Genomic DNA, 24,249 nt, shown 5'->3' with positions numbered 1-24,249 from the left:
AAGTGTGATGGGTATTAATGGGCGGGGGGGGGGGGGGGCGATACGCAGCACGCCCCCGCCCATCGTCCGCTCGGCCTGGGCTCGGCCTTCCAAGTCCCCGTCGGCTCCTTCCGTCTGTCTCTGTCTCCCTTCCCTTGTTCTAAATTCCCCGCAGATGAAACCTCCGCAGATGAGCTTCTTGTGACAAGCAACTAACGTTTCTCTCCCCCTTGCAGGCGCGGCGGCGGCGGCGGCGGCGGGCAACCGGCGCGAGGAGGTGGCGGACGTCCGCGAGGGCCAGGACGTCACCCTCAAGTGCCGCATCAACAACCCGTCGCTCATCACGTCGGGCGGACAGATCTTCTGGATGAGGCAGAGGAAGGGCGAGAAGGACAACGTCGCCATTAGGGACACGCCCTTCGACAGGAGCTACACGTAAGTGCTGGGCGCGAGGAACCGGCCCTTTGTTGTTGTTGTAGTAGTGGTAGTGGGGGTGAGATGGGCGTTAGTGAGAGTCCTTCGTCCACGCCTTCCCTCCTGCTGCAGGATGTGGAGGGAAGGGCGAGTGCGGAGGCAGCGTGGAGTTGTGGAATATAATGCGCGGCTGCGGCTGCCTGACCCGGGCTCTCCCAGCGCCCACGGGTGCGAGGGCTCGTGTGGCTTGGCGCGGTGCCCTCGCCGCCGCGGACGCCTTGGAAATCCACGCGCGGCGGCACATTAGCGCTCGCACGCACGGAATAGCGATCGGCGGCGCCCTCCTTGCTCATGCCGAAGGATGATTATGAAAATATGTTCGTCTTTTTGGACTTCATGGAAATGCTTAATAATGGTAATGAGGATAATTCTTTAGCAGCTTCGTTCGCCTGAGGTCTTGAGGCATTGAACATTTCTCGCCTCCGCAAACTGCCCTCCGCATGTGTGTATCCGTGTGCGTATTTGTGTGTACATGGTGTCAGTATCAAGACGGGGAGGTGGTGGCCATGTGTGCCTCCCACGGCGCAGCAGATGTTAGCGGTGTCCCCGGCCCGACGCCGTCGCAGCCACCGCCGGAATGCCCTCTGACAACCCGGGGCCCATAAGGCGCGGTAACTCCCTCCCGGGAGCGCCGGATATTAGAATCGCGCGCACAGCTTCTTCGGCGGGGAGGCCGGGGCAGGAATGGGGGGGGGGGGGCAGCCACGCGTCCTGTGCGCGCTTGACCCACACGGTCGCAGGTCGTCCTCTCGCCCTCCTCTCGTCGCCCTTGCGCTCCGAACCGAGATTGTCGCAGCGATGTTGGGTCAAACTTCCTTGCGAGTGAGCGTTGGAAGGTGGCTGTAAATGCCAGCGTAATTACAGGGCGCATGCCCCCGGGCACACTAGGATGCCACATGGAGAGGTTCATTAGGAAGTTTCCCAAGCGACATTATCGACGCAGGTCCCTCAGAGTCACGGCGCACCTGCTCGCGGCCCGCCATTACCCGCCCGACGTCTTCCGCCATCTGCTTTGAATCGCGTCATCTCGCGAGGCGTTCAGGGGGGAACGGCCACGGCAGGCGGAACGGAGCACGAACGTGATGCATGCTTCTCGACGCTGGCCCTAGCCCGAGCCATCTCTAATTGGGGGGGGGGGGGTTGACCCACTAAGAGACGTCCTCGCAAGCACGGTGACTCGCCGCTTGATGTACGTGGGAACGGCGCCGCCAGCGTCCTTCACGGGGCTTAAGCCAGGCAGCCGTTCACGGGATGCGCCTTCAAAGGGGATATCGAATTCAGGGAACTGGGTGCGTGACGGCTAATGGGAGAGCGAGAGAGAGAGGAGAGAGCAGTGAGGAGAGGACAGGAGGCCATGCGTGAGGCGGGGATTTGGCGCGTCCGACTTCCGTTTTGTTGCGCTTTGTCCGTCCGCGACGCCGGGGCGTTAGGCGTCGCGTGAGGAGCAGATTGCGAGGCGCGCGGACTCGGCTTGCGTCTCATTAATTTTAATAGGTGTATAATTTATGGTTGGCCTTGACTAGCCGCTGTATGACAAATTTTCATATATATGATTCTGTGATGCTTGACCTTTCCATGTACATATTATATACCTTTTATTTCCTAAGAGCCAGCAGCGTCTCATGAAACTTTCCTCCCCGCAGCGTGGACCTGGACCTGGAGGAAGGGCGCTACGACCTGACCATCAGCCGCGCCACCTACGAGCGCGACAACGGCATGTTCGAGTGCCGCGTGAAGGAGGCCGGCACCGGGTCCGACCTGCACACCACCACCGTGAACCTGACCGTGCTGATCCCGCCCGGAAGCCCCAGGGTGAACCCCGAGGCGCCCACCGCCACCGAAGGACAGCAGATCGACCTCGTGTGCTCGTCCCAGGGGGGCTCGCCCGACCCGCAGATCATGTGAGTACCTCTCTCGGGGCCTTGGCCGTGCGGGTCGTTGGGGAGACGTGGGTTCAGAAGGGAGGTGTTGAGTCTGGGAAAGGGAGGGGGAGGGGAGAGAGGAAGGGGGGTAGGGAGGGATGAAGGAGAAGGAAAGGAGGGAGGGAGGGATGGGAGAGAGGAAGCAGGAAAGGAAGGAGGGGAGGGAGGGATGAGGGAGAAGGGAGAGAGGAAGGAATGGTGAAGGGAAAGCGAAACAAAGGAAGAAAGGGAGGAAAAGACAAGAAAGAGAGGGATTGGGGGAGATAGGAGGGGAGGACGGAGAGGCGGTAAGGAAATAGGAAGAAGCAGAAGCAACAGGACTCGACTATTGGTTCTCACGCCCCGCTCCTCCTCCCGACGGAGCGCACCGGCGAGCTGCCCAGAAGGACGGTCTGTCGGCAGCATCCGGGAGGTTTTATGTGCAGGCAGGCTCCGTCTGGCCCACGCCGATGTCACTGGAGAAATCTCTGTCCATACGTTCCTCTTGGAGTAATGGCTCGGTCGTCTCCGAATGTTAGGATTTCGTGAGAGGAAGTAGAGTTTTGGGGGATTTGTTTTTACTTAAAAGGAGAAAGAGATGTTAGTTTGAAGAGATGTTTGGGAAAAAAATGATAAATGCACCGCGCAGCCGGGAGTGGCACTCTCTCAAGGGTCGGGTCGCCAGGCGGGTGAGCTGAGAGGGCGCGCTTCACCCAGACGTCTGCTGTGTGCTTTTCAAGTGGGCGGGGGTTGCAGGTGTAGCGCGTGTGTTTGTTTTTTGTATCTGCCTTTCGTTGTCTTCCGTGTTTCGTTCTTGTCTCCTATCCTGCTCTTCCCCTCCGAGTTCATTCCTTCTCTCTTCCCTCCTTTTCCTCTCCCTGCTCTTCATTTCTTTTCCCTTCTCTTCTTTTCCTTTCCCTTTCCTCCCCCTCTCCTCGCTTCCCTTCCCCATCTTTCCTCTTCTCTTCCCTTCTTTCATTTTCCTTTCTCCTGTTTTCCTCCCTTTCCCTTCCCTTCCCTTCCCTTCACCATCCCTGTTGAAACAGCAGGCGATGCAAGGCGTGGCATATGCAAGGCGGGCGGGCGGGCGGGCGCGGGAGGCCAGTGCCCACATGCCCACCCGGACCAGCACTGTAAACAATGGCGCGTTGTGCGAGCAGCCCCGCCACTTCACGCTCCGGCCGGGTTGGGGAGGAGGGGGCTTCGTGAGGGTGAAAGGGTGCTTATTGAGGGTGAAAGAGTGTAGCTTGGCGATAAGGGTGATGAGTTAGCGGTTTACCAAGACGTCTTTTAAGGTTTTGAACGTTCGGCGAGGGAGTTGACAGGGTTATGTCGGCGGTGACGGGTTTACGGGGCTTCGGGGGACGGGGAGGGAGGAAGGGGTAGAAACAGTCACGTCCCGCACCACATGTGTATGTCTCCCCCTCTTCTGCATCCAACCTCCCCCAACTCCCTCCCCACGCTGCCCTTAACCCTGCACCTCCCCCCCCCCCCACTACCCTTTTTTCCGTCCCACTCGTGCTGAACCGTGTCCCTTGTTTGCAGCTGGTACCGCTCGGGCTCTGAGCAGAAGCTGTACAGCGTGCTGAAGCCTGGCGGCGGCCGCGACTTCCCCACCACCTCTGTCCTCACCATCACCCCCGGCAAGGACGACGACGGCGCGCAGTACCGGTGCGTCGTGTGGAACAGGGCGCTTACCGACGACGAGAAGATGGAGTCGACCGTCACTCTCAGCGTGAACTGTGAGTATTTGTTGCGCTTTGGTTTTTAGAGTCGGCGTCTGATGTAGTGTGTGTGGCCTTGCATGATGCTTGAAAGTTCTTCTGGGTAAGTTGTTTAATCTTGATCGCCCTATTCCCACAGACTACCCGCGGATTACCATTGGCCCTGAGAACCCGCTGCGCGTGGAGCTGGAACACTCGGCCACCCTGACGTGCACGGCCGACGCCAAGCCCGCCGTGAGCAACGTGCGCTGGACGCGCGCCGGACGCTTCATCGACACCCACAACACCCTCGTCATGGAACGCATTTCGCTCGAGGACGCCGGACGCTACGTGTGCCAGGCCGACAACGGGCTGGGCCGCCTGCGCGAGGCCGAGGTCACCCTGGACGTCCAGTACGGCCCGCGCGTGGCCGTCATGTCCAGCAAGGACGTGGACGAGTCCGAGGACATCATGATCACCTGCAACGTGACGGCCAACCCGGCGCCCGTGACCATCGAGTGGCTGAAGGAGGGCGACGACAGCTTCCGCCAGAACGGGGACATCCTGAGGCTGAACCGTGTGTCGGCGCAGAACCAGGGCAACTATATCTGCCGCGCCGTCAACATCCTGAACCCGACGGGCGGCGAGCCAAGCGACCGCATCGGCAATGCCACCGTGGCCGTGCGAGTGCGCCACGCCCCCGGCAAGACCTTCATCACGCCCGCCGAGCCCATCGCCGTGCAGGGAGAGCAGTCCACGCTGACCTGCGGCGCCGACCCCCCCGGCTGGCCCATGCCCACGTACCGCTGGTGGCGCGACGGCACCGACTCGCCGCTCACTCTGGGCGTCAACTACACCATCCCCCGCGCCTCTCTGTCCGAGGAAGGAACCTACTACTGCCAGCCCTCCAACCGCCTGGGCAAGGGCACCCCCGCATCCGTCCACGTGCGCGTGTACCAGCCGCCAAGGATCCTGGAGAACCTTCCCGAGTCCGCCATCCACCGCATCAGCAAGACCGACTTGAGTCTGACCTGTCGCGCCCAAGGGAAGCCCCAGCCCTCCATCCGTTGGTTGAAGGACGGAGTCGAACTCAATGCCTCTGACGGCCTCTACGACATCTTGGTGGAACAGTCGCGCAACCAGAATGCCGCCTACACTGTTCAGTCGACGCTGCAGTTCCGTGGCCCTCGCCGATACGACAATCAGCTACTACCCATTGACAGAGGAACTTACCAGTGTGTCTTCAAGAACGATGTACGAGAAGTCTCTAGCTCACAGCTGCTGAGGATCGAACGTAAGTAGTTATTATGGTTTTTATTATACATTGGTTTTACTTATGTACTTTGTGAAACTCATTTTTCATACATTTACTCTGGCATACTCTAAACCCATTTTTTTTTCTTGGCAGATTCCCCAATCACCGTCCACAAGGCCAACAAAGTCGCTTACGATCTCGGCGAAGATGCGCGGGTCGAGTGTCGCATGCAGGCCTACCCTCAACCCACCTTCCAGTGGTCGCTCGACTCCAACTTCATTGACGAAGATGGCGCTCACTACACGACCAATCACACTGCCTTGGGAGACGACGTGTATGCGTCAGTTCTCACTGTGCTCGGCGTTACCAAGGCTGATTATGGCAGCTACACCTGCAAGGGCATGAACAACATGGGCGAACACAAGACCATCATCACCCTGCAAGAGAAGGGTCGCCCAGAACACCCCAAGAATCTCCGCGTCATCACACGTGGCACCGACTTCATCAACCTGGCTTGGGACGAGAGCTTCAACGGTGGTTTCCCGGACACCATCTTCCACGTGCGAGCGGAGGCCATGTCGGGCGAGATCACGAGCCACGATTGTCAGACGCAGAACCCGTGCGTGATCCAGCCTCTCCAGCAGCAGACGAGATTCAAGTTGCAGGTGAAGGCCAGCAACATCAAGGGAGACAGCGACTTCTCCGACCCCCTGGAAACCATGACCCTCGTCAATGTGGAGACCATCCCCAAGCCCGAAGAGGTGTTCTTGGAGAGGACCAACAACATTCTCAGCTTCAAGGTGCTCCCCACGAGTCTCATGCTGCAAGCGCAGGTAGAAGTACAAGATGTGGAAACGGAAGAATGGATCCCCATGGAGGAACTGGTGCCAATTCAGAGTGACAATCACGGCGAGGTGGCCCTGGGCGATACTGCTCCCAACGAAGTGCGAATCAAGTTCTGTTCCGTCTTCATCGAGGACAGCTGTGGAAATTACCAAACTGCCAGGAAAGGTAAAGCAGTAGCATTTGCATATTTTTATATATTGTCATATGTTGTGTATTAGTGCATAAGAGATTCCAAATATATAAGAACGTTTAAAAGACGTGTGTATTTTGGCGTGAACTTAAAGGTTTTTTCTCCTTTCTCCAGTTGACTACCTGCCACCCATCCCGTCTCAAAGTATGTCAATGCAGTACATGGTTGCAATCATTATAGGCTGTGTAGTCTTTGTAGCCATTGTTGCACTTGTATTCATTTGCTGCTGCTGCCGTAGGAGGAACAGCAAGCTCAAGAATAAGACTGCTGACATGGAAGTTTCTCACCGTGGTGTTGTTGCACAGCAGGTAAAACCTAGTCAAATAAGTGATCCTTATTGTAAATCTAAATGCTTTGATACTCAAAAAATTATATTTGACTGTTATGCATTATTTCTCATTTCTAATTTTCGTATCACTTTTCCAGGCTCCACCTCCACCATACTACACTGTTGGTATGGATAACAAGGGTCTTGATGGCTCCATGGACACTGGACTGGATGATCCTTCCAAAACGGGCATCTACAGTTCTCAGCAGTATCACAACTACAACCAGAATGGACATGTGAACAATGCTCACAATAATAATGGTAAAACATTAGAGCCTTATAATTATGATACATAAAAAAATTACATTTTTATTGGGGTTGTGATTAAAAATGCAGTTCTGTGAAGGTTGCAAACTATAACCATTTTTTCTTACAGGAATGGGATTCATGGACAACAGCTACTCCAACTCCAACAATGGAGGTTCAGTCAACTCACAGGACTCCTTGTGGCAGGTGAAGGGCCACGGTGACCCACAGATGGGCTCCCACATGGTGCAGGACCCACGAAGCTACCAGTACGACCCCATGATTCACGGAGGTTACGGCATTTCTGGCTACGACGACTACTCCCACTACCCTCCGGCTTCTCACCAAGGACAGGGAATGATGGAGGATTATCCAGGCTCTCGCGGAAACTACATGGCCAACGGGGATCCCTACGCTGCTGTACAGAAACCGAGGAAGCGTGCAGATCATATGGGTACGTCACATTTTCTACTTTGTTATATGGGAGGATTCATACATAGACGATATAATTTCAGAGGGTTTATAGTGAATAGATCTTTACTTTCATCTTTTTGATTTGCAGATGGAAGCTATGATGTGAGCGGCATGCCGGATCCCTACATGGAACAGCACGACCAGATGGGCGCAGAGATGAACCCCGACAATAAACCTCAAATCAGTTTTGACGAGTCTCTGGAGTCTGGTTACTCGACCCCGAATTCCCGCAACCGAAGAATCATCAGGGAGATTATTGTGTGAGCAGCAGCATGAAGTCTTTTAAGAGATAACATGTTGTTGGGTAATTGGAGATGCGTGGATGTGGGGTTTAGTGGAAATGGATGTTTGGATGTGGATAAAACTGCGTGATTCGAACGATGACAAATTTTGGATCACTAGTGGAGTCCATCCAATCTAGCCATCACATTGTTCGCTAGAATGGTGTCGAAATGTGCCATGGATAATTTCAGCATTGATGCTAAGTCCTTTCCGGGATAATCCCCCTCGATCCATGCTAAAATCTCCATTACCATCTCCCTAAAGTAAAACAAAAAATGCTGCACTACCATCACTCCCTAAGTCCAGTGCAATTCCAGTTAAAAGAAGTCCTTGGAATGACTGAGTTCATAAATTATTGCCTGCTTGCCTGCTTACACTACAAATGCCCTAGACTTGACTGAGGGACGTGGCTGGCAACGGGAGAACAGGGTGAGGACACCGCTCACTCTTCCGGCCGGGGCGGTGGTACTCTTCCCAACAATTCTCTCCCCACAGCCATAAGCCAGTGATAAATGGCTATAAAAGACAAGAAGCTTACGCCGCCCCCTGCTCACGTCTAGTCTGAGTTGCTGAGGAGAAAGAGGACAAGATTGATGCATGTGTGTGATGTGTATGTGAGAAACTGAAGCCATATATTTGCTGTTAAAGTGTAGAAATAATTGGTCAGCTTTGTGCTATGACTGGGTACCGTTGAAGAAGCCAATCCCCTGCCAGCTCACACAAACTCATCTGTGCAAAGTGGAGGGTTACTGTGATGGAATCTAAAGAAAAAAAAGCCCCCGTTCGTACAGGTACAAAGCACAAAGTGAGCTCAGAATGTAAAGCTCAAGCCTGGTCACAATGTGGTGCGCACTGGTAAAATATAGCCCGCAAAAGCAACTCTTGGAAAGGGTTGGAGACTCGTGAGCCTGTGTGGTTACTGTGATACTGGCCACCCAACTGCATAAATGGAGGGCGCTTAACGGAGGATGGAATGGTTACACTCGAACTTTAAATTATGTGAAATAGTTTACCCTTTTTTTATAGTATCACTTTCAATTTAGTTGGAGTCTAACCACATCATCCGTCTGGAGAGTGACCTGGGTGTTAGAATAGCAGCTTGCTGTCGTAACAGGCTATATGTATTGTGATCTCAAGTACATGTGAGGAAGCTCATTTTGTACTTTATATATATTTATGTCCTGTAACATTTTTTTTTATAATTTACCCGTTTGTAAAGTATGTTTGGACGATAGAGGTAAGAGTTTATTTACTCTGGCCTCTTTATGTTTGTTAACTCATTTCATAAGATTTACTCTACACTTTCTTAATTCCTCCGTTATTCCTTAAGAAAATCATTGGAATACGTGTCTTCCTCTAATTTAGGAGTTTAACATGTAAACAGAAATTAATAATTTTAAAGTCCATTAGAGTATTTCACCAACTTTGGCAAAATTTAGTTTCCTAAATTCTGAAATTCAGTCCAATATGATCAAGTAATATAAAGGCACTTTTACTTGGATCTGAAATTAAACAGCGTAACTTAGCAGTACCTCCCATCTGTTCAGGCTTGAATGTGACTTAAGTCTTCAATTATTCCACATCTCACGGAGGCTCATATTATGGTACTTACTTTGAATTTTATGTTAAGTATTTTATCTCACTTTGTAAATATTTTTTTTCCTTTTTAATACCCAGTTTTCTTGGGAATTCATTGGATGCAAAGCACTCCCATTGAGCTGCCAATACTAACTTCTCACTCTGTCGCTCATCTGTGAATAACTTTCAATTAAGGCATGTTCATAGCCAAAACTTGAATATTAATACAGAACGTCACATCCACTTTCAATCATTCACACACACTGAAACACACACACAAAACTCGCACATACACAGACCACATGTTTTTGGTTAATGATGGCTCACCTAATTTCATGCTTTGTTACAATTGATATATTTAGAGATGGATTTTAACCTATTTTTAAGCATCTGTGGTTCTTAATTTTAAGAATCTACACAAAGAAATCCATCGAGAATGATAAGACGTGAATTTGATTTTTCCTACATTCCAAAAGTCCCTGTGCAATAACCTTTTCTCTGGGAGAAATAAAGTTGTTTCTGAAATTGTTGTTGTGTACAAAATTCTGTTCTGCAACTTTATCTGTGCATAAATTACTGGAGATCTTGTACCTGTAGATCCAGTACTTAAATTTGATTGACAAGCACATTGCATGCAACTGTCTAACACTTGTGAAATAACATATTAGATGCTCAGTTATTTAGCACAATTCTTTACAACTCAATAAGTGTTGTACTGGTACTGGATGGAATATTAATGTGTTCATCAGGAGTTTTTCTTGTGCATAACAACCCTTGTCCAATGTGTAATATGTAGGAGACAGTTTGCAAGAACTTTGATCCATTCATTTTAACATATTGTTTCCAATGAAAAAAATTAGTTATACAATTTGTTAGATCTTCATAATTTCCCAACTCATTTTTTCTTTTTCTCATCAGTGAAATAATCTTAGCAATTTCTGCTCAGAGAACTGATATGTTTTATTATCATAGAAATTTTATCTTATATCTGATGCTCATTGATGTTTAATATATATTTTTGTAAATATTGTAAATGTACCTGTACATCATAGATCATATATGGTCTATTGACAGAAAGTTTTTTGTAAGGTTATATGTAGCAAAGTGATTTTGTATTCTCAATTTAAAGCTAATAAAAACATCAGTGAATCTTTGATATTTCATTAACATGACATGACATTTATGATACAATGTATATATATACATATATGTATAATGTATAAACAACTTTTCCTCAGCTCACTAATATCAGTTAACAAATAATGTATATCCAAAATATAATTTTCTTTCACAATTAAATTCAACACTAATAGTTAAGAGCCAAAAGCAAAATAAATGTGCTAGACATCTAAGGTCATATAGCACTATAGTAAGGGTGGTGACGGGTGATAGTGATGCATAGCAACTATCTAGAGTAATGTTGAAAGGTTGAAGATGGGTAAAGGATTGATGAGTGAATGGGTTATGTAGTAACTACAATAGTGTCTATAGTGAAATGAATCCTAAATCAAAATTCACACTGGGACTTTCCTATTTATGGCATACCAAGAGGGCAGTTCTCAGGCTAATTTCTGGTAAAATCGTATTTAAAAAGTTTCCTTAACAGAAACCCTTACCATTTTGAAAGTGATGGACAATTGCTCTTCTATCCTTGATTTAACATGAGTAAAGTAGTATCCTAAAGACACAGTAGCACTACATTATGAGCAAAGCTAATGCAGATTCCATATCAGGGGGGAGAAACATGTTTGACACCCAACAATAACTCGGCATGGATTCTCCTCCGGTAAACTCTTGCATATAAAGATCATCTACAAGATGCAGGCATAAAATTCAATAAGGACCTTAACAAAGCACTGGCCTATTGCCACTGGGCACATGGAATGATCAGTGCATTCTTTGTAATTCGAGTTTACACATAGAGGTGCTCAGCTGCAGTCAATTATCACGCCTTCATGACCTTCAATTGATTTTCCTTTTCCTTGGTGATATGATTACTATAATGTTATTAACATTAATATTAGCATTATAAAAGAAGAATAAAAAATCAAAGAAAATGGTGAAGTAATTGACTCCTTGACGACTAAGCACTTGTGAAGACATCTATGTGTAAACACAAACAATAAACCAATATCACAGAAGACATGGCATGGTTGTACATGCCATCCCCAGCAGCAATGGGTTAATACTGCTCGAATCTCATCACAACTTTCAGACTGTGCGAGTGTTTCCAAGGAAATTATTAATTGGTTTTACAGAATGTTATACACATCCATTAGCAGAGACACACAAGTGAATCTACATGCCAGTCCACACAAGAAAAGATTCTTCTAAGCCAATTTTCCAACACAATACACAGTACAAGTGGAATAGGCTGCAAAACATTGAATGCCTTCAAGAACAGAACATAGTGAAGCTAACCACCTAAACCAATGCACAATACTAATTCTTTTGCCATACTTATCCATTCATTCCTACCAACAGCTACAATATGGCATGTCCAGACGTGTAGGCCTGAGAAGTAGAGTCAGAGGTGGGCAAATCTGCCAATCACACCCCTCGCTTGGACATGTCTTTATACAAATGATATCCTAAGCTGAGACCGAGATGAAATGGGAAGAGGTTTATGAGGTGTGAACATATTACGAAATACTGCCATTATCTACATAGTAGCAATTCCAAAAAACAAACAGTTTATTGGTTCAGTTCTCTCACTCCTTTTTTCTTTCTGCCATGAACATGTATCACATCTATTTTTAAGCAATTTTTCAGGCAAATATATATAGATCCACTGAACTATTTCATTGAGATATTTATCTGCTGAAATATATCAAAGAGTTTTAACCAAAGGAGGACATAAATATTTGGTATTTTGTAAAAGAAAAGTTTTATTTTACACTCTACTATTACTATCTCTTCTTTCCAAGTTTCTTGTTTTTCTTGTCTTTTACCTGTTTACCCCCTTGCCCGTCTTTGGTTTTCTTCTTCTTGGTGGGGGCTTCCAGCATATTCTCTAACTCTTTTTCTGTCATCTTTGCTGTTCTTTTGGAGCTGCAAATCACAAAGGAATTTTAAATATCTCTAATTAAGAATTCAATAAATGAATGTCAGCCTAATCTATCAACTATGGTATGCCTGACAATGTGAAGCCAGTTTTTCCTTAAAATTAATACAAAAAAAGGTTTTAATGTCTGGTTATTTGCCAATGGAACAAAAATGTTAGATGGACCAATATAGCTATATATGTAGCTATATTGATCTATATACATGAGTTTAACTACATATGTAGCTATATACAAAAAATTAACACATGCACTCAGAAGTGTGAGGATAATAAAAATAAAAAAGGAAGGAGAAATTGCACTTCTGATGTAAATCCCACAGACATCAAACTGACATGAGAACAATGCAATTAAAAATCTGTCAATCCTTGTGATAAGAGATGAAAGTTTCAGGAATCTTTTTTTTTTTTTTTTTTTTTTTTAAGAAAAGGTGTACATGGATAAATGACACTGAACTTCCAACAGGAAATACTATGCTAACTGTGTCACAGATGGCCATTTAAAGGCATAAAGCATTAGATAACAGGTTTAAAAAAAAGCCTAGACATCAGGACAAAGGCATACGACACAACAAAACTTTTCACAAACCTCTTGATAGTGACAGAGGCACCAGCACCGCCCTCCAGGACAGACTCCCAAGCCCTGTCGTCGCCTTGGATTCTGTACTTCCTCACGTCTCCCATTATAAGGCTGTTGATCTCCTGAAGCTTCTCCTTCTTTTTCTGGTCTCGTTCAAAGTCCTGTGGATATATTGGTGGAGTGATTGATAAAGTGAGACTATACATGAAAAGAAAGCATGAAAAAAAAAATCGGAGTAGAGCAAGAGAGAGAGAAAAAAAGAGAAAGAAAGAAAAAAATCATTACTCCTGATTCTCTCTTTTTATCTACTGGCTCTTGATAATATTATTTGTCTTAGAATTTTCAAATCAGGATATAAAATAAACTTGAAAAACTCTATACTCACTACATTTATGCATCTTTTTTTCACATGAGATGGACATGTAAAAGCTATTCCATTCTATAAAAAATCATATCATCACAGATCGTATGATCTGTATTGTTTTAACTATATCAGTTACAATAATAAATGTTTGCTTTTATTCCATATTTTGAGGGAATGCGGATAAACATCGGAGGCTAGTTATGCCTAGTCATTAAATCCCTGATGATTTTGTACTTGTAGATAAACAAAAAAAGTCTGTGTACATGACCTCATGGCATCAACAGGTTTAGGCACTCCATGTTCTAGAACATCTTCCAAAAACAAATATATTCCTACATTTCCATGTTCTATAGATCCAAGCAAGAGGAGGGGGGGAAAAGGAGGAAGATGAGAAGGAAAGAAATTAGATAAGAAAAGAAAAGAAAAAAAGGAAAAAAGTAAGAAAAGAAAAGAAAAGAAAAAAGATAAAAGAAAAGAGCAAGGGAACAAAACAATCCATGGCACCTGGTTACTCCGACCATAGAAAAAAAAAAAAACCTTCTAGCCTTTAATACATTTAAAGCCTTACATAAGAAAAAAAATAAATACTATGGCCTCGGCCTTACCTCAGCAGCCTGATTCAAATCCTGGTCAAGAGTTATGTCGACTGGCACAAACTCAGGCACAACAGGAGCAGGGAGATGCTGAGCCAGGGATGACTCCTGTATGCTGGTCATCGCTTTTAGGAGACGTCGTATTGCACGGTTGAACTGGCCAAGCGCTGATTCGAGAGTGATGTCCAGCGTAGATACCACATTGTCCATGGTCTTCATCTGCAGGCCCAGTCCCACTAAAAGACCCTGTCAAAATTTAAGCATTTACAAACATTTATTTTTTGTTTTGATCTATGATCATCATTTAATGATATACATATATAAAGTGAAAGATACTGTGTGTGTGTCTCCACTGAAATTCTAATATTATTAATGTGCAAATATCTATCTTTTCTGAAGATCTATAAAAGCACTTTGGTATTATTCTTTGCCTGGGTAAAATTAACAGGTTGTGACATCACACTATGTAAAATAATCTTCAAAGTACTTTACAAAGATAAGGACACTTACCGACTGCACAGGTGATAGATGCACTGATGGGAATTTGTTCAAGAAGAAAAGTGTCGCAATATTGGGCAAGAGGTCAGTTACAAGATATCTGTCTGCTAAGTTGTTTGAATATTTTTCTAGCCGGTGGAGATCGTGACCTGACACCATACTCTTGAGTTCTTTCCATTTAATCTCTGCGAAGCAAATAAGTAGCTTTAACACCATTTCCCTTATAAAATTGGTCTAAAAAGCAATTAATATCCAAACTATCCAGGGCAATTAATCGCATCATTTCAGTTCTAGCCTCCTTTCCCCTCGCATCAATGGCCCATCTCATGAAGCTGTAAACTTCCTATCCCTTCTCACCCATACCTTTCTCCTGTGTGGTCGAGTGAGACTGGATCACCTTCAACGCCAGCAAGGATGGCAGATTGGAGAAAGGACCTCCAAGAAGGGAAATAAAACGCCGTAGAAATTCCCGGGATGCGTTCTTTACCCACTTGTTCCTGGCCAGTGGTGATTCTCCCTCGCTGGCGTCCATCAGCTTTATCATCATGCAACTGTGCTCGCCAGTTACTTTGTTTGCTACCTGGCTGTTAGGAGGAAAGAACAATAAATCTTCAAATAATAGCAAATTTGCTTTAAAGAATTTGACCTACACTAGATGGTTACCTTTCATACTTGTGCAAATTTTAAGACAACAGCAATAAAAAACACATTCATAAGGGAAAAAAATAAATGGGAGAAGTTCTGTGACAAAATACTCTATTCCTTACAATTATATCAAATCAGATTAGTGGTAATTAATGTTGGGCGTCATTGATTACATCGGTTACAGAGTGACATTTTCCACTAATTTATCATAATTTCCTGAAATCCATTACCAAACGATTACTCCCAGAGCCAGGGTCGAACTGAGGACTGTCTCAATATATTTCAATCTAACATAACACACCATGACACTTTTTTAAATCTAGAAGGTGGTGCAAGTTATGTCTTGTATAAATGCTTGGTTATAAAGAAATGATTCTCTTTTTATTTATTAAAAACTTTCAGGCATATTTACTAGCCTTGCTCCTTCACGACTGTTATTGTCTTGGTGTTTGGGTGGGGGTGGGGGTGGGGGTGGGGGTGGGGGTGGGGAAGGAGGGAGGAGGGAAAGGGTGATGGAAACTGGTTCAAACACCCCCCCCAAAAAAACAAAAAAACAAACAAACAAACAAACAAACACACACACACACACACACACACACACACACAGAGAACTAACTACACTAAAACCATAGATGTATACCTTATAATTTACAAACATACCACTTCATAATCTATTTCCAGGTAAAAGTAATGAATTACTATCACAAAAGTCATCTACATAATTGATTACAAAATAAAAACATTAATAACAATCAAAATAAGTAAATAAATAAAAAACCTACATTAAAAAGTGTCAACCATCACCAGTGGTAATGCATTATGGAATTATGGTCCAGAAGAGATGCAATTTCGACTCAAAATGTCATTCACAATTTTCTCCTAATCGCACCAGAGCTGGATTTAGTTCCATGGTATCCCTTACCTGATGTACAGAGGAATATAGCCTGCCCTGCACCAGAACTTCATCAGGGGTAACGTTAACCCATACGACACACTCAAGTAATCGAGGGACTCTGGCACCCGTTCACTCAGTTTGGAGAGAAGGGGTTTGCCACTCTTACGGGGTACTGTAACCAAAGCAAAACAAATAAATATGATAGTAAATACATAACAGAAGCGGATACAACACTGAATCCCTAGCATAACACATGAATATGGGACAGGTAGTAAATGTATGTGTATATGGAAACAGATACTAAAGAAATAATAACCGTATAAAATACTTAATAAAAGAATAACAAAATAAATACAACCAATAAAATACTGCAAAATAAGGAATACATATAAGGCTAGACAATCCCACAAAACTAAATGCAAACATTTGGACAAAATAATTCATGAAAAGAAAATCTGTAGTGAGGATGTGCATAGACAAACAAAAACAACAAAAGAAATGGGAGAAAAAAATCATACTACAGAAAATTGCTGCTTATGAAAAATGACTTTTGAAATGAGTCCATATCTATGCAATGGAGTCATGAATCCAGTCGTCTAATATACTTTCCATCCTCCTCCTAATCTTATGCCACTTTCAAGAACTTTTGCAGTACATGTTAACAACCTACACCACATAAATTTACTATACTGATATGAAAAGCAAAAATAAAGAAAAGAAGAGAAAAAAATATATGTGCATATGGATAAATATTTACATACATATGTATATGCGTATGTTAATCTATCTATAATAATGATAAATGAAGAAAAATAATTAACAACCAATTACCTAATCAATGAAAAAGAACATATCAACAATATAAATAAACACACAACAAGAACAGCATCATTCACAACCCACCAATGGCATTGCTATCCTTGTCCTCCTCATCAGTGCCAACACCTGAGTCCTGCTCGTCCTCTAGAGAGATGTGCTTTCCATTGTAATAATCACTCACCAGATTGATGGCACGTGATCCATATCCCATGCCCTGCAATATTCCCAATTATTTGAGCATTTATGATATTTATAAAAGCTTCTACAGAAATGGAAGAAATTCTAAACAAAAAATAACAGTAAAAAAAGATAATAATAATTAAATGGAAAGGAAAATAATTAGGAATCTCACCTGGTAATCTGGATGAGCAGCCACTCTGATGACTCTTGCACTAACTTGTTCAGTCAGGCTGGTGTCAAGGTACTGCAGTGCCAGGGCCCAGGGAACTAGGTCACCCGAGGGACGTTCGCCTCTGCTTTTATTGCCGTCAGACACAGATTTGGGTATCCCTCCTTCCAGGCAAACCTTTATGCCCCCAAATAAAAAAGGAATAATACTTATCATCTTTGATAGTTTATGGTGAACTTAAAGGCAAATATGTTTGAAGGGCCTAGTAACAATAATGCCTTAAAAACTTGGTCTCACATCTTTCCCATACAATAATGATGCTATCAGAAAAAATAATAGTAAACATGAATATTTCTTAGACGAGTAAATAAAACATCAAAACTGACCTGCACCACAGCAAGCACTGGTGGCAAGGAAGTCATGCCAGATATAATAGGAGGAAGAAGCACAAAGAGATGGTGTGCTGGAGCATCGCACAGCACCTGCAGGTCATCAGGAGAGTTGCGGTAATGAGATGACACAAGAAGAGACATCACCTGATGAAGGAAGTCTTCGCTTTCTTTATGGCCACTAAACAAGACATCCCTGGAAATTAAGAGAAGACAAAGTCAACAATTCTATCAAATCAGATAAAATATTAAATAATAACAATAAAAATTTTAAAAATCACATAATAAATCAGAAGCCATAATATGATCAAGCTGTCGTTCAACACTGGGTATGTCAACACTGTCAGCCTCTGAATTTATTTATAGAGAAAAATAATCTTTTGATAATAAAAAAATTGAAGGTACTTTTAGACTGAACAAGATCATAAGTGGGTTGACATCACCTCATAGCCATGTAAGGACTCACTTGCTGTGCACCTCATCCAAGAGAGCAGTGTATTCAAATCCTTCAAAATACAAATATTTCTGTCTGTGTCACAGTTTGTATTGATAGACCAGGCTCAGATAGTCTTGCCCTCAGATAGTTTTGGGGCATTCTTCTGACAATCAAAACATTCACTACTTCATGAATCAAGACTGCACATTCTGTGATGAGCGGGAATAATGACCAATCACTACCTAATAACAGCCAGTAATGTAATCATGTAATTTGGTGTGAATCAGCAGAGAGGTGTTAACTCTTGACATATGCATGATAGCAGTAATTCATGATTGTGGAACACATAATTGCAGTATGTATTTTTTCAAGATAAAACACCAACAGTCATTAAGGGATACAAAAGCTCTAAGCAGGGCCCTTACATTATTAAGCTCTTTTTTTTTACCTTGAATTTCTAGTCATATTCTTATTTAACATGTCAAATGGTTGTTGCCAAACATAGTACAATTGTTTTCCATGATTTCCTTTAAAAAAAAATAAAAAAAATAAATAAAAGAAAAATTTTTTAAATAAATAAATAAATAAATAAAAACATTTCTGCCTATGCTCACAGGCAGTGTGGTGCCATGAAATGTAACTATAGCTGGCCATGGACTGTTTGTAAAAAATACATCTCTCCTCTAAAGTAATCATAATCATGAAATGGAATTCTCATCATACTGAAATGTTGTCTTTCTAATAACCTAGTATCATTTTGCATTTGTAACCCAGGAGCTGCAAATACATTAATTTCTTATTAATCTTTAAATAATACACCAAAATGATACAAGCACTTTCACTTCACAAAAATATGAATCAGTGGGCTACTTGTGGTCTATAGGCCCTCTGCTTTCAATGGTGGGAGGACTTACCTATTAACATAATACAACTGACAAGTTTGTGGTGGGGGACAAGTGGAAGTCTGGAACACTTCTGATGTAGCATCAAGGCACAGCAGCTGATGCATCCATCTCTCTACAGAATCCCCACTTCCATAACGAATGCTTTCCTCTAGCGTTACCTCATGCAAGGAGCGATCTGAAGTGAGAGACAATATATTCAAGCTTACAAATGTAATAATTTTCATAAAATGTACTATAAAAATCAAGTCCTGTATATCTTAGGAACAGTCAAGTATCCCATAAAACCAACTTACTTGAGATCATTTCTGATGAAATGTCAACTGACTTCACTGCTGTGGCTCCTGCTGAGCTAGACTGTTGTCTCAGCTGTTGAAGAAGCTTTAGGGACAAAGATCTTCCAGTCCCCTCATACCTATATTGAACCAATAGAAAACAAACCATTATACATTAGGAAAATGTTCCAGTGTCTTTGTCTCCTGCAAAAACTTTATGAAATTCATAGCAGCTGAGGCCTTTGGCTTTTTTCACTTTAGTATTACATCTATTCTATTGAGTGGACCAGAAAATTTTAGCTTTTTATTTGCCACTAAAAAATAATTCCTCTATCTACAATGTAAACACAAAGGGGATCTTGATAAACCTAAGAGTGGAAGGCTTAAAACAGTACTTTGCAATGCAATCACACGATTACTTTCAGGTACAAAATTTGTCCCAGTCTTTCTTTTTATCAATATATTTATATATGTAGCTATTGCACAACACTGATCATAGCAAACCTAAATCCCTTCACATACAAATATTGAACTACTCACCCATTGATAGTTGATGCCATGAAGACACTGTAGTTTCCAATAAGTGCCTTGACCTGGGGTAGGGGAATAGCAGCAGCTTCATCTATCACCAGTAACTCACACTGTCCCAGCTTATTGGCATCTACTGGATCAACATACTGGAAAACGCATTGAAAAGGAAATTAATATCACTTTTTTGGCACAAGACAAAAAAAATATTTGAGAACAGAATACTAAAAAATCTTTCTATAGCCTCTGCATTAATTCAGGAATAATAATAGTTATATTTCTACCTCCTAATGATTTCTCAATGGTAATATTTTCACTCATCTTAGTGTTAAGAAGTGCAACATTAAATGGGCAACAGTAAGGATTAAACTGTTTGTCCAGTTCACAAAACAAAAGAAAGTATTAATGATCAAATAAGCTAAAGAGAAAATCATGAAATACACATATAACTATAAAGTACCCCCACATAATTACAATACTGGTAAAACCATACCTGAATAGTTTGGCGAAATTCCCTAAATACATTTACACGCACTATTGCCTCATTGAACTCTTCATTTGTGGACTGGATGATCTCATAGTCACTCTGTTCCTCATATCCCAAAGCATCAAAACCTGAAATAATTAAGTAAATTAACAAAAATCCAACTTTTTTTTATAAAAAAACATACTCTGATTGTATGAGCACTTAAAATCAATACTAGAAATCATCATTAACAAAACAAAAGAACAACATATTTTACAACACAAACAACACACCTTTAAAGATGAACTCAAAGAAGGTGTTCAAGTTCTCTGGGGAAGGGCTCGTCACAAAGATGTTGTTGAGGCCAAAGTGCACTGCTGCTGCAACCGACAACCCCAGAGCAGCTGACTTGCCCCGACCACGTCCAGCTGTGACTGAGACTAGCCCTCTTCCACCCTTTTCAGTAATCACGTCTATCATTTTTAGGAGGGCTCTGGCCTGTTATGATAGTTATTAAAGGAAATACACATAAATATAAAAGGAAGAGTTTAAGTGTCGTGAATAATACACATATTAATATTTGGTATATCAAGGGCTAAAGAAAAGGATGACCTGAATACACAAATCCAGTTTGCTTAGCTTAACATTAACCCCTAAAGTCTGAGCCATCTTGACCAAGCATATAATCATATTTCCCCTTCAAGCCTAGATATCTCCACTGAACACCAGCTTTTAGAATCTAGCAAGCTATTCTGATGTGAATGGGGTCCAGCGTTGGTTAGGTCAAGTTGGTAACATATCTAAGTGGATACAGGGGACAGGAAAAACTAATATATCTAGTACTATCAGGTATCTTTCTTCCAACCTCAAGGCCACAGAGTTCTAGTTCCTTTTCTACATCTCACTAGGTCTTTTCCCTTTTCTCTGTGTGGCTTCTCCTCTCCAATCCTGCCTCTGTGTTGTAGATAATACTTTAAACTGCCTTTTTGTGTGTTTATCACCTCAGATAAAGTGGTTTATGTGAGATTTCCATTTGCTTGATGAGTGCTACAGGGGATGTGTGTGAGCCTGGTTGTGGCTGATATACACTATTCAGGACTTGTAGTTAATTGCAAGGTGTGCCTACTGTTGACCATTCAAGACCAGGACTGCTACAAAACCGTCTCCTTGCCATCAGAGGCCAGTAAACCCACCAACCCATCCCTGCCCCCTTCACCTCCTTTCCCTTCATCCACTTGTCTTCCACTGTGGCTGTGCTTCTTGCAATACTATTTTATTTTTCCTTTTGTAATTTGCACATTAGAAATAAATGACAAATATACAATTTATCAAATTTATCTTATTTCACAATACACAGGGTGACTTTTAGTGGATATCTAACATACCAGTACCACCCCCCCACACACACACATCAATAACAGCACATAATTTTAAAAGGCCTCACTTGATCAAGGGTCTTGCAACATCCCACCAACTGCGGAAGTGGTTTGTCTGCATCCTCAAGGCTCTTCTGCAAGTCCTGCAGTTGTTCTTGCAAAGACTCCATCTCTTGTAGCTTAGACTTTGCCAAAGGTTTCACAGGACCCGCCAAGGATGGGAGTTCTGACATCAGCTGGAGCTTGTCATCCACAATCAGGCTTGACCTGCACCAGCCCAGGGATAATACAAATCTGCAAAGACATTCAAATGGTAAATACAATCTGTTGTACAGTGATTTTCCTCTATCTCTGCTTACTTTCTGACAATAAATATTGTATGAATGGGCAAACTGAGGACATCAGTATTCATATACATATAATCTCTATTAACTTGCAGCCCCCGAGTGTTACACATTTGATAGCTAAGTTACTGGCTCAGGCCAGTATAAGTTTGCCTTGTTACTGTTTTTTGAGGCACACTTAACAATATGGAAAAGTTATGAGGTATGCATCTTCATACAAAGATACAGCCTTCCAAAATATCTCTGTAAATACAGCCTCAGGGATGAGGATGCATGGCATAAAAATATCAAAATGATCACTAATAGCCACCCATGCAAGGCAAGCCTGTAATCTGATCAATTCTGTGATTTACACACTTGCTGCTTTGCCCCTGGGTGCAATGAGTTAATATCCATTTTGTTATTCTGAAATATTTTTCTTATTGCCAAAAATACTTTAAACCAAGGCTTATCACATATTCTCACCGTTCATTGAACAATGGAGTGACTTTGGGATGAGAATAAGTCTTCAATCTACCATGTGAGTCCATGTTGAGGGAAAAGAGTTGACGCAAAGACTGCATTCCCGGCAACAAGAAGACGACAACACCTCCCCCTGATACAGTCTCCACAACACGACATAATGTGTTGGGGGTTAAACCTTCAAAATCCTGAGAGGAAAAAATTAAGTGTGTTTGTATGTATCAGTTTAATCATTCTATATATTTAAACAATCTATATATGTGTGCATATGTACATATATATATATTTACATAAAGAAGCATATATTACGCAGCAATGTAAATTAATGTAGAATAAAGTAAAAAAATTAAATAAAATTCTCTCTCTCTCTCTCTCTCTCTAAAACACTATTAAGTACACTAACCTGTATAACACACATTCCATATGTGTTACCCAAGACTCGCTGGGTATCAGTAAGGGAGCAGTATCTCACAGAGGTTGACAGCAGGAATATATGGAAGGCATTCTCCTGTGATATGTCGCACTTTCCTGATTTAAGTCTCTGCTCCAGCTTTTTCAACTGTTTTCGACTTTGTCTGCAATGCAAAGAAATAATGAAATCAATTAGGGTCATCATATATACATTCATGAATAATTCTAATAGCCATCTGCAGAGGAGCAAGAAAAGAAAAAAGAGAGGACCAAGAAAGAGAGGAGAAAAAAAAGAAAAAGAAATGGTATGTATGTAGGTATGTATGTATGTACAACAAAATAAATAAGGAAAAAATAAAGATGGCAAATCAAAGAAAATAACAGATAACAAAAGCAAATCTACATCTAAGGAACCAAATTATAATTTCATAAGGCCATTTCACAATAGAGTCTGGTACGTATTCTGCCTCTTGTCAGTCCTTACCTTGGGACGTCTGAATCTTTCTTGTGGCACCATAAGACAGAGGGCCTCTCACCTGATGCCTTGGACACCAGGTGATGAATGATCATAACCTATGTGAAAGAAAGAGACAATTAGGTATCATATACCATTATCATAAATAACATCTTTTACATCAACCTAGTGAATGGCAAAAAGTATGTGTTGTCTACAAAGAATGGATAATGTATTAATACTGGTTAAAAGATTCAAGGAAATTAAGTACCATACATATGTCACTGCACGCACATCCTTACACACAAATGGATATTGATTCAATGGATCATATTCAAATTTTCAATTATACAAAAGAAAAACCAAGAACAGATTACCTTCAACAATTCTGAAACTTACATGACTAGTAAATACACAAAGGAAAGGACAGAAGAGGAGATCCCCTCCACACACACATTTACACATGTACATACACGCATACATACATGCACACGCACACACACACATACATATATAAACATACACATATTTATACACTTACACGTATATGTGTAAACACACAGACAGACACACACACACACACACACGTACACATGTACAGACACACAGACACACATACACGTGTGCATACATACACGCACACACACACACACATACATATATAAACATACATGCATACACACATATTTGTACACTTACACATATATGTGCAAACACACAGATACAGACACACACACACACAAACAAATGCCGGTAGTCTTTACTACTGCTCGTAAATATCCGAGAGAATTCATCCAGCATTATGAAAAATTACGCAACATTACCAAAACCCCTTGATGAGAAAATAACGGAACAAGAAAATCTACACGAAGAAAATGGAAAACTTGTTGCTCACCAGAGAAGTGTCAAACACTTACCTGATCTCTCGCATTTTCTCCCAATATAGTAAGCAAAGCCCGATGTCCAAGCTTCACATTATTCTCTATCAGCGTCTTGATCCTTCCATCGGCCGTAACTTTCTCCATTACGTATTAATAACAACGAAATTCACACCACCGGAGATCCATTGACTTTTGAGCTTCTCTCTGGTGTGTTTCGTTATTCTCACCGTCCTTTCGGTCTTTAGGTATACCGGGGAAATATAGA

The 24,249-nt window shown here is 42.8% G+C and overlaps 2 protein-coding genes across 2 annotated transcripts in view; one reads left to right on the top strand and one right to left on the bottom strand.

Moving 5' to 3' along the window:
• ed (hemicentin protein echinoid) overlaps positions 1 to 10,405 on the top strand; it is a 161,181-nt gene extending 150,776 nt beyond the window's left edge. Inside the window, exons 2-10 of the mRNA XM_070145550.1 lie at positions 216 to 414; positions 2,097 to 2,354; positions 3,900 to 4,096; positions 4,218 to 5,351; positions 5,466 to 6,323; positions 6,463 to 6,656; positions 6,775 to 6,937; positions 7,053 to 7,376; positions 7,485 to 10,405. Coding sequence (XP_070001651.1) covers positions 216 to 414; positions 2,097 to 2,354; positions 3,900 to 4,096; positions 4,218 to 5,351; positions 5,466 to 6,323; positions 6,463 to 6,656; positions 6,775 to 6,937; positions 7,053 to 7,376; positions 7,485 to 7,660 — 3,503 coding nt within the window. The 3' untranslated portion in view covers positions 7,661 to 10,405. The remainder of the gene's footprint in view (positions 1 to 215; positions 415 to 2,096; positions 2,355 to 3,899; positions 4,097 to 4,217; positions 5,352 to 5,465; positions 6,324 to 6,462; positions 6,657 to 6,774; positions 6,938 to 7,052; positions 7,377 to 7,484) is intronic.
• On the bottom strand, positions 10,402 to 24,221 carry LOC113812798 (RNA cytidine acetyltransferase). Its single transcript, XM_027364714.2, has 19 exons — positions 24,021 to 24,221; positions 23,134 to 23,222; positions 22,642 to 22,813; positions 22,242 to 22,426; positions 21,501 to 21,726; positions 20,350 to 20,554; positions 20,084 to 20,205; positions 19,603 to 19,739; positions 19,084 to 19,202; positions 18,800 to 18,965; positions 17,447 to 17,645; positions 17,064 to 17,237; positions 16,796 to 16,925; positions 15,920 to 16,064; positions 14,716 to 14,936; positions 14,365 to 14,537; positions 13,867 to 14,100; positions 12,907 to 13,058; positions 10,402 to 12,307 (listed from the first exon to the last, which is right to left on the bottom strand). Exons 1-19 carry the CDS (start codon positions 24,126 to 24,128, stop codon positions 12,166 to 12,168), a joined length of 3,099 nt encoding a protein of 1,032 aa, XP_027220515.2. The 5' UTR covers positions 24,129 to 24,221; the 3' UTR covers positions 10,402 to 12,165.
• Between the last annotated feature and the right edge of the window lie 28 nt (positions 24,222 to 24,249).

This window comes from Penaeus vannamei, chromosome 3, assembly GCF_042767895.1.
Source record: "Penaeus vannamei isolate JL-2024 chromosome 3, ASM4276789v1, whole genome shotgun sequence".
NCBI lineage: Eukaryota > Metazoa > Arthropoda > Malacostraca > Decapoda > Penaeidae > Penaeus > Penaeus vannamei.
Note: the sequence above shows the minus strand (reverse complement) of the source record. Positions and strands in the feature narration are given on the sequence as shown.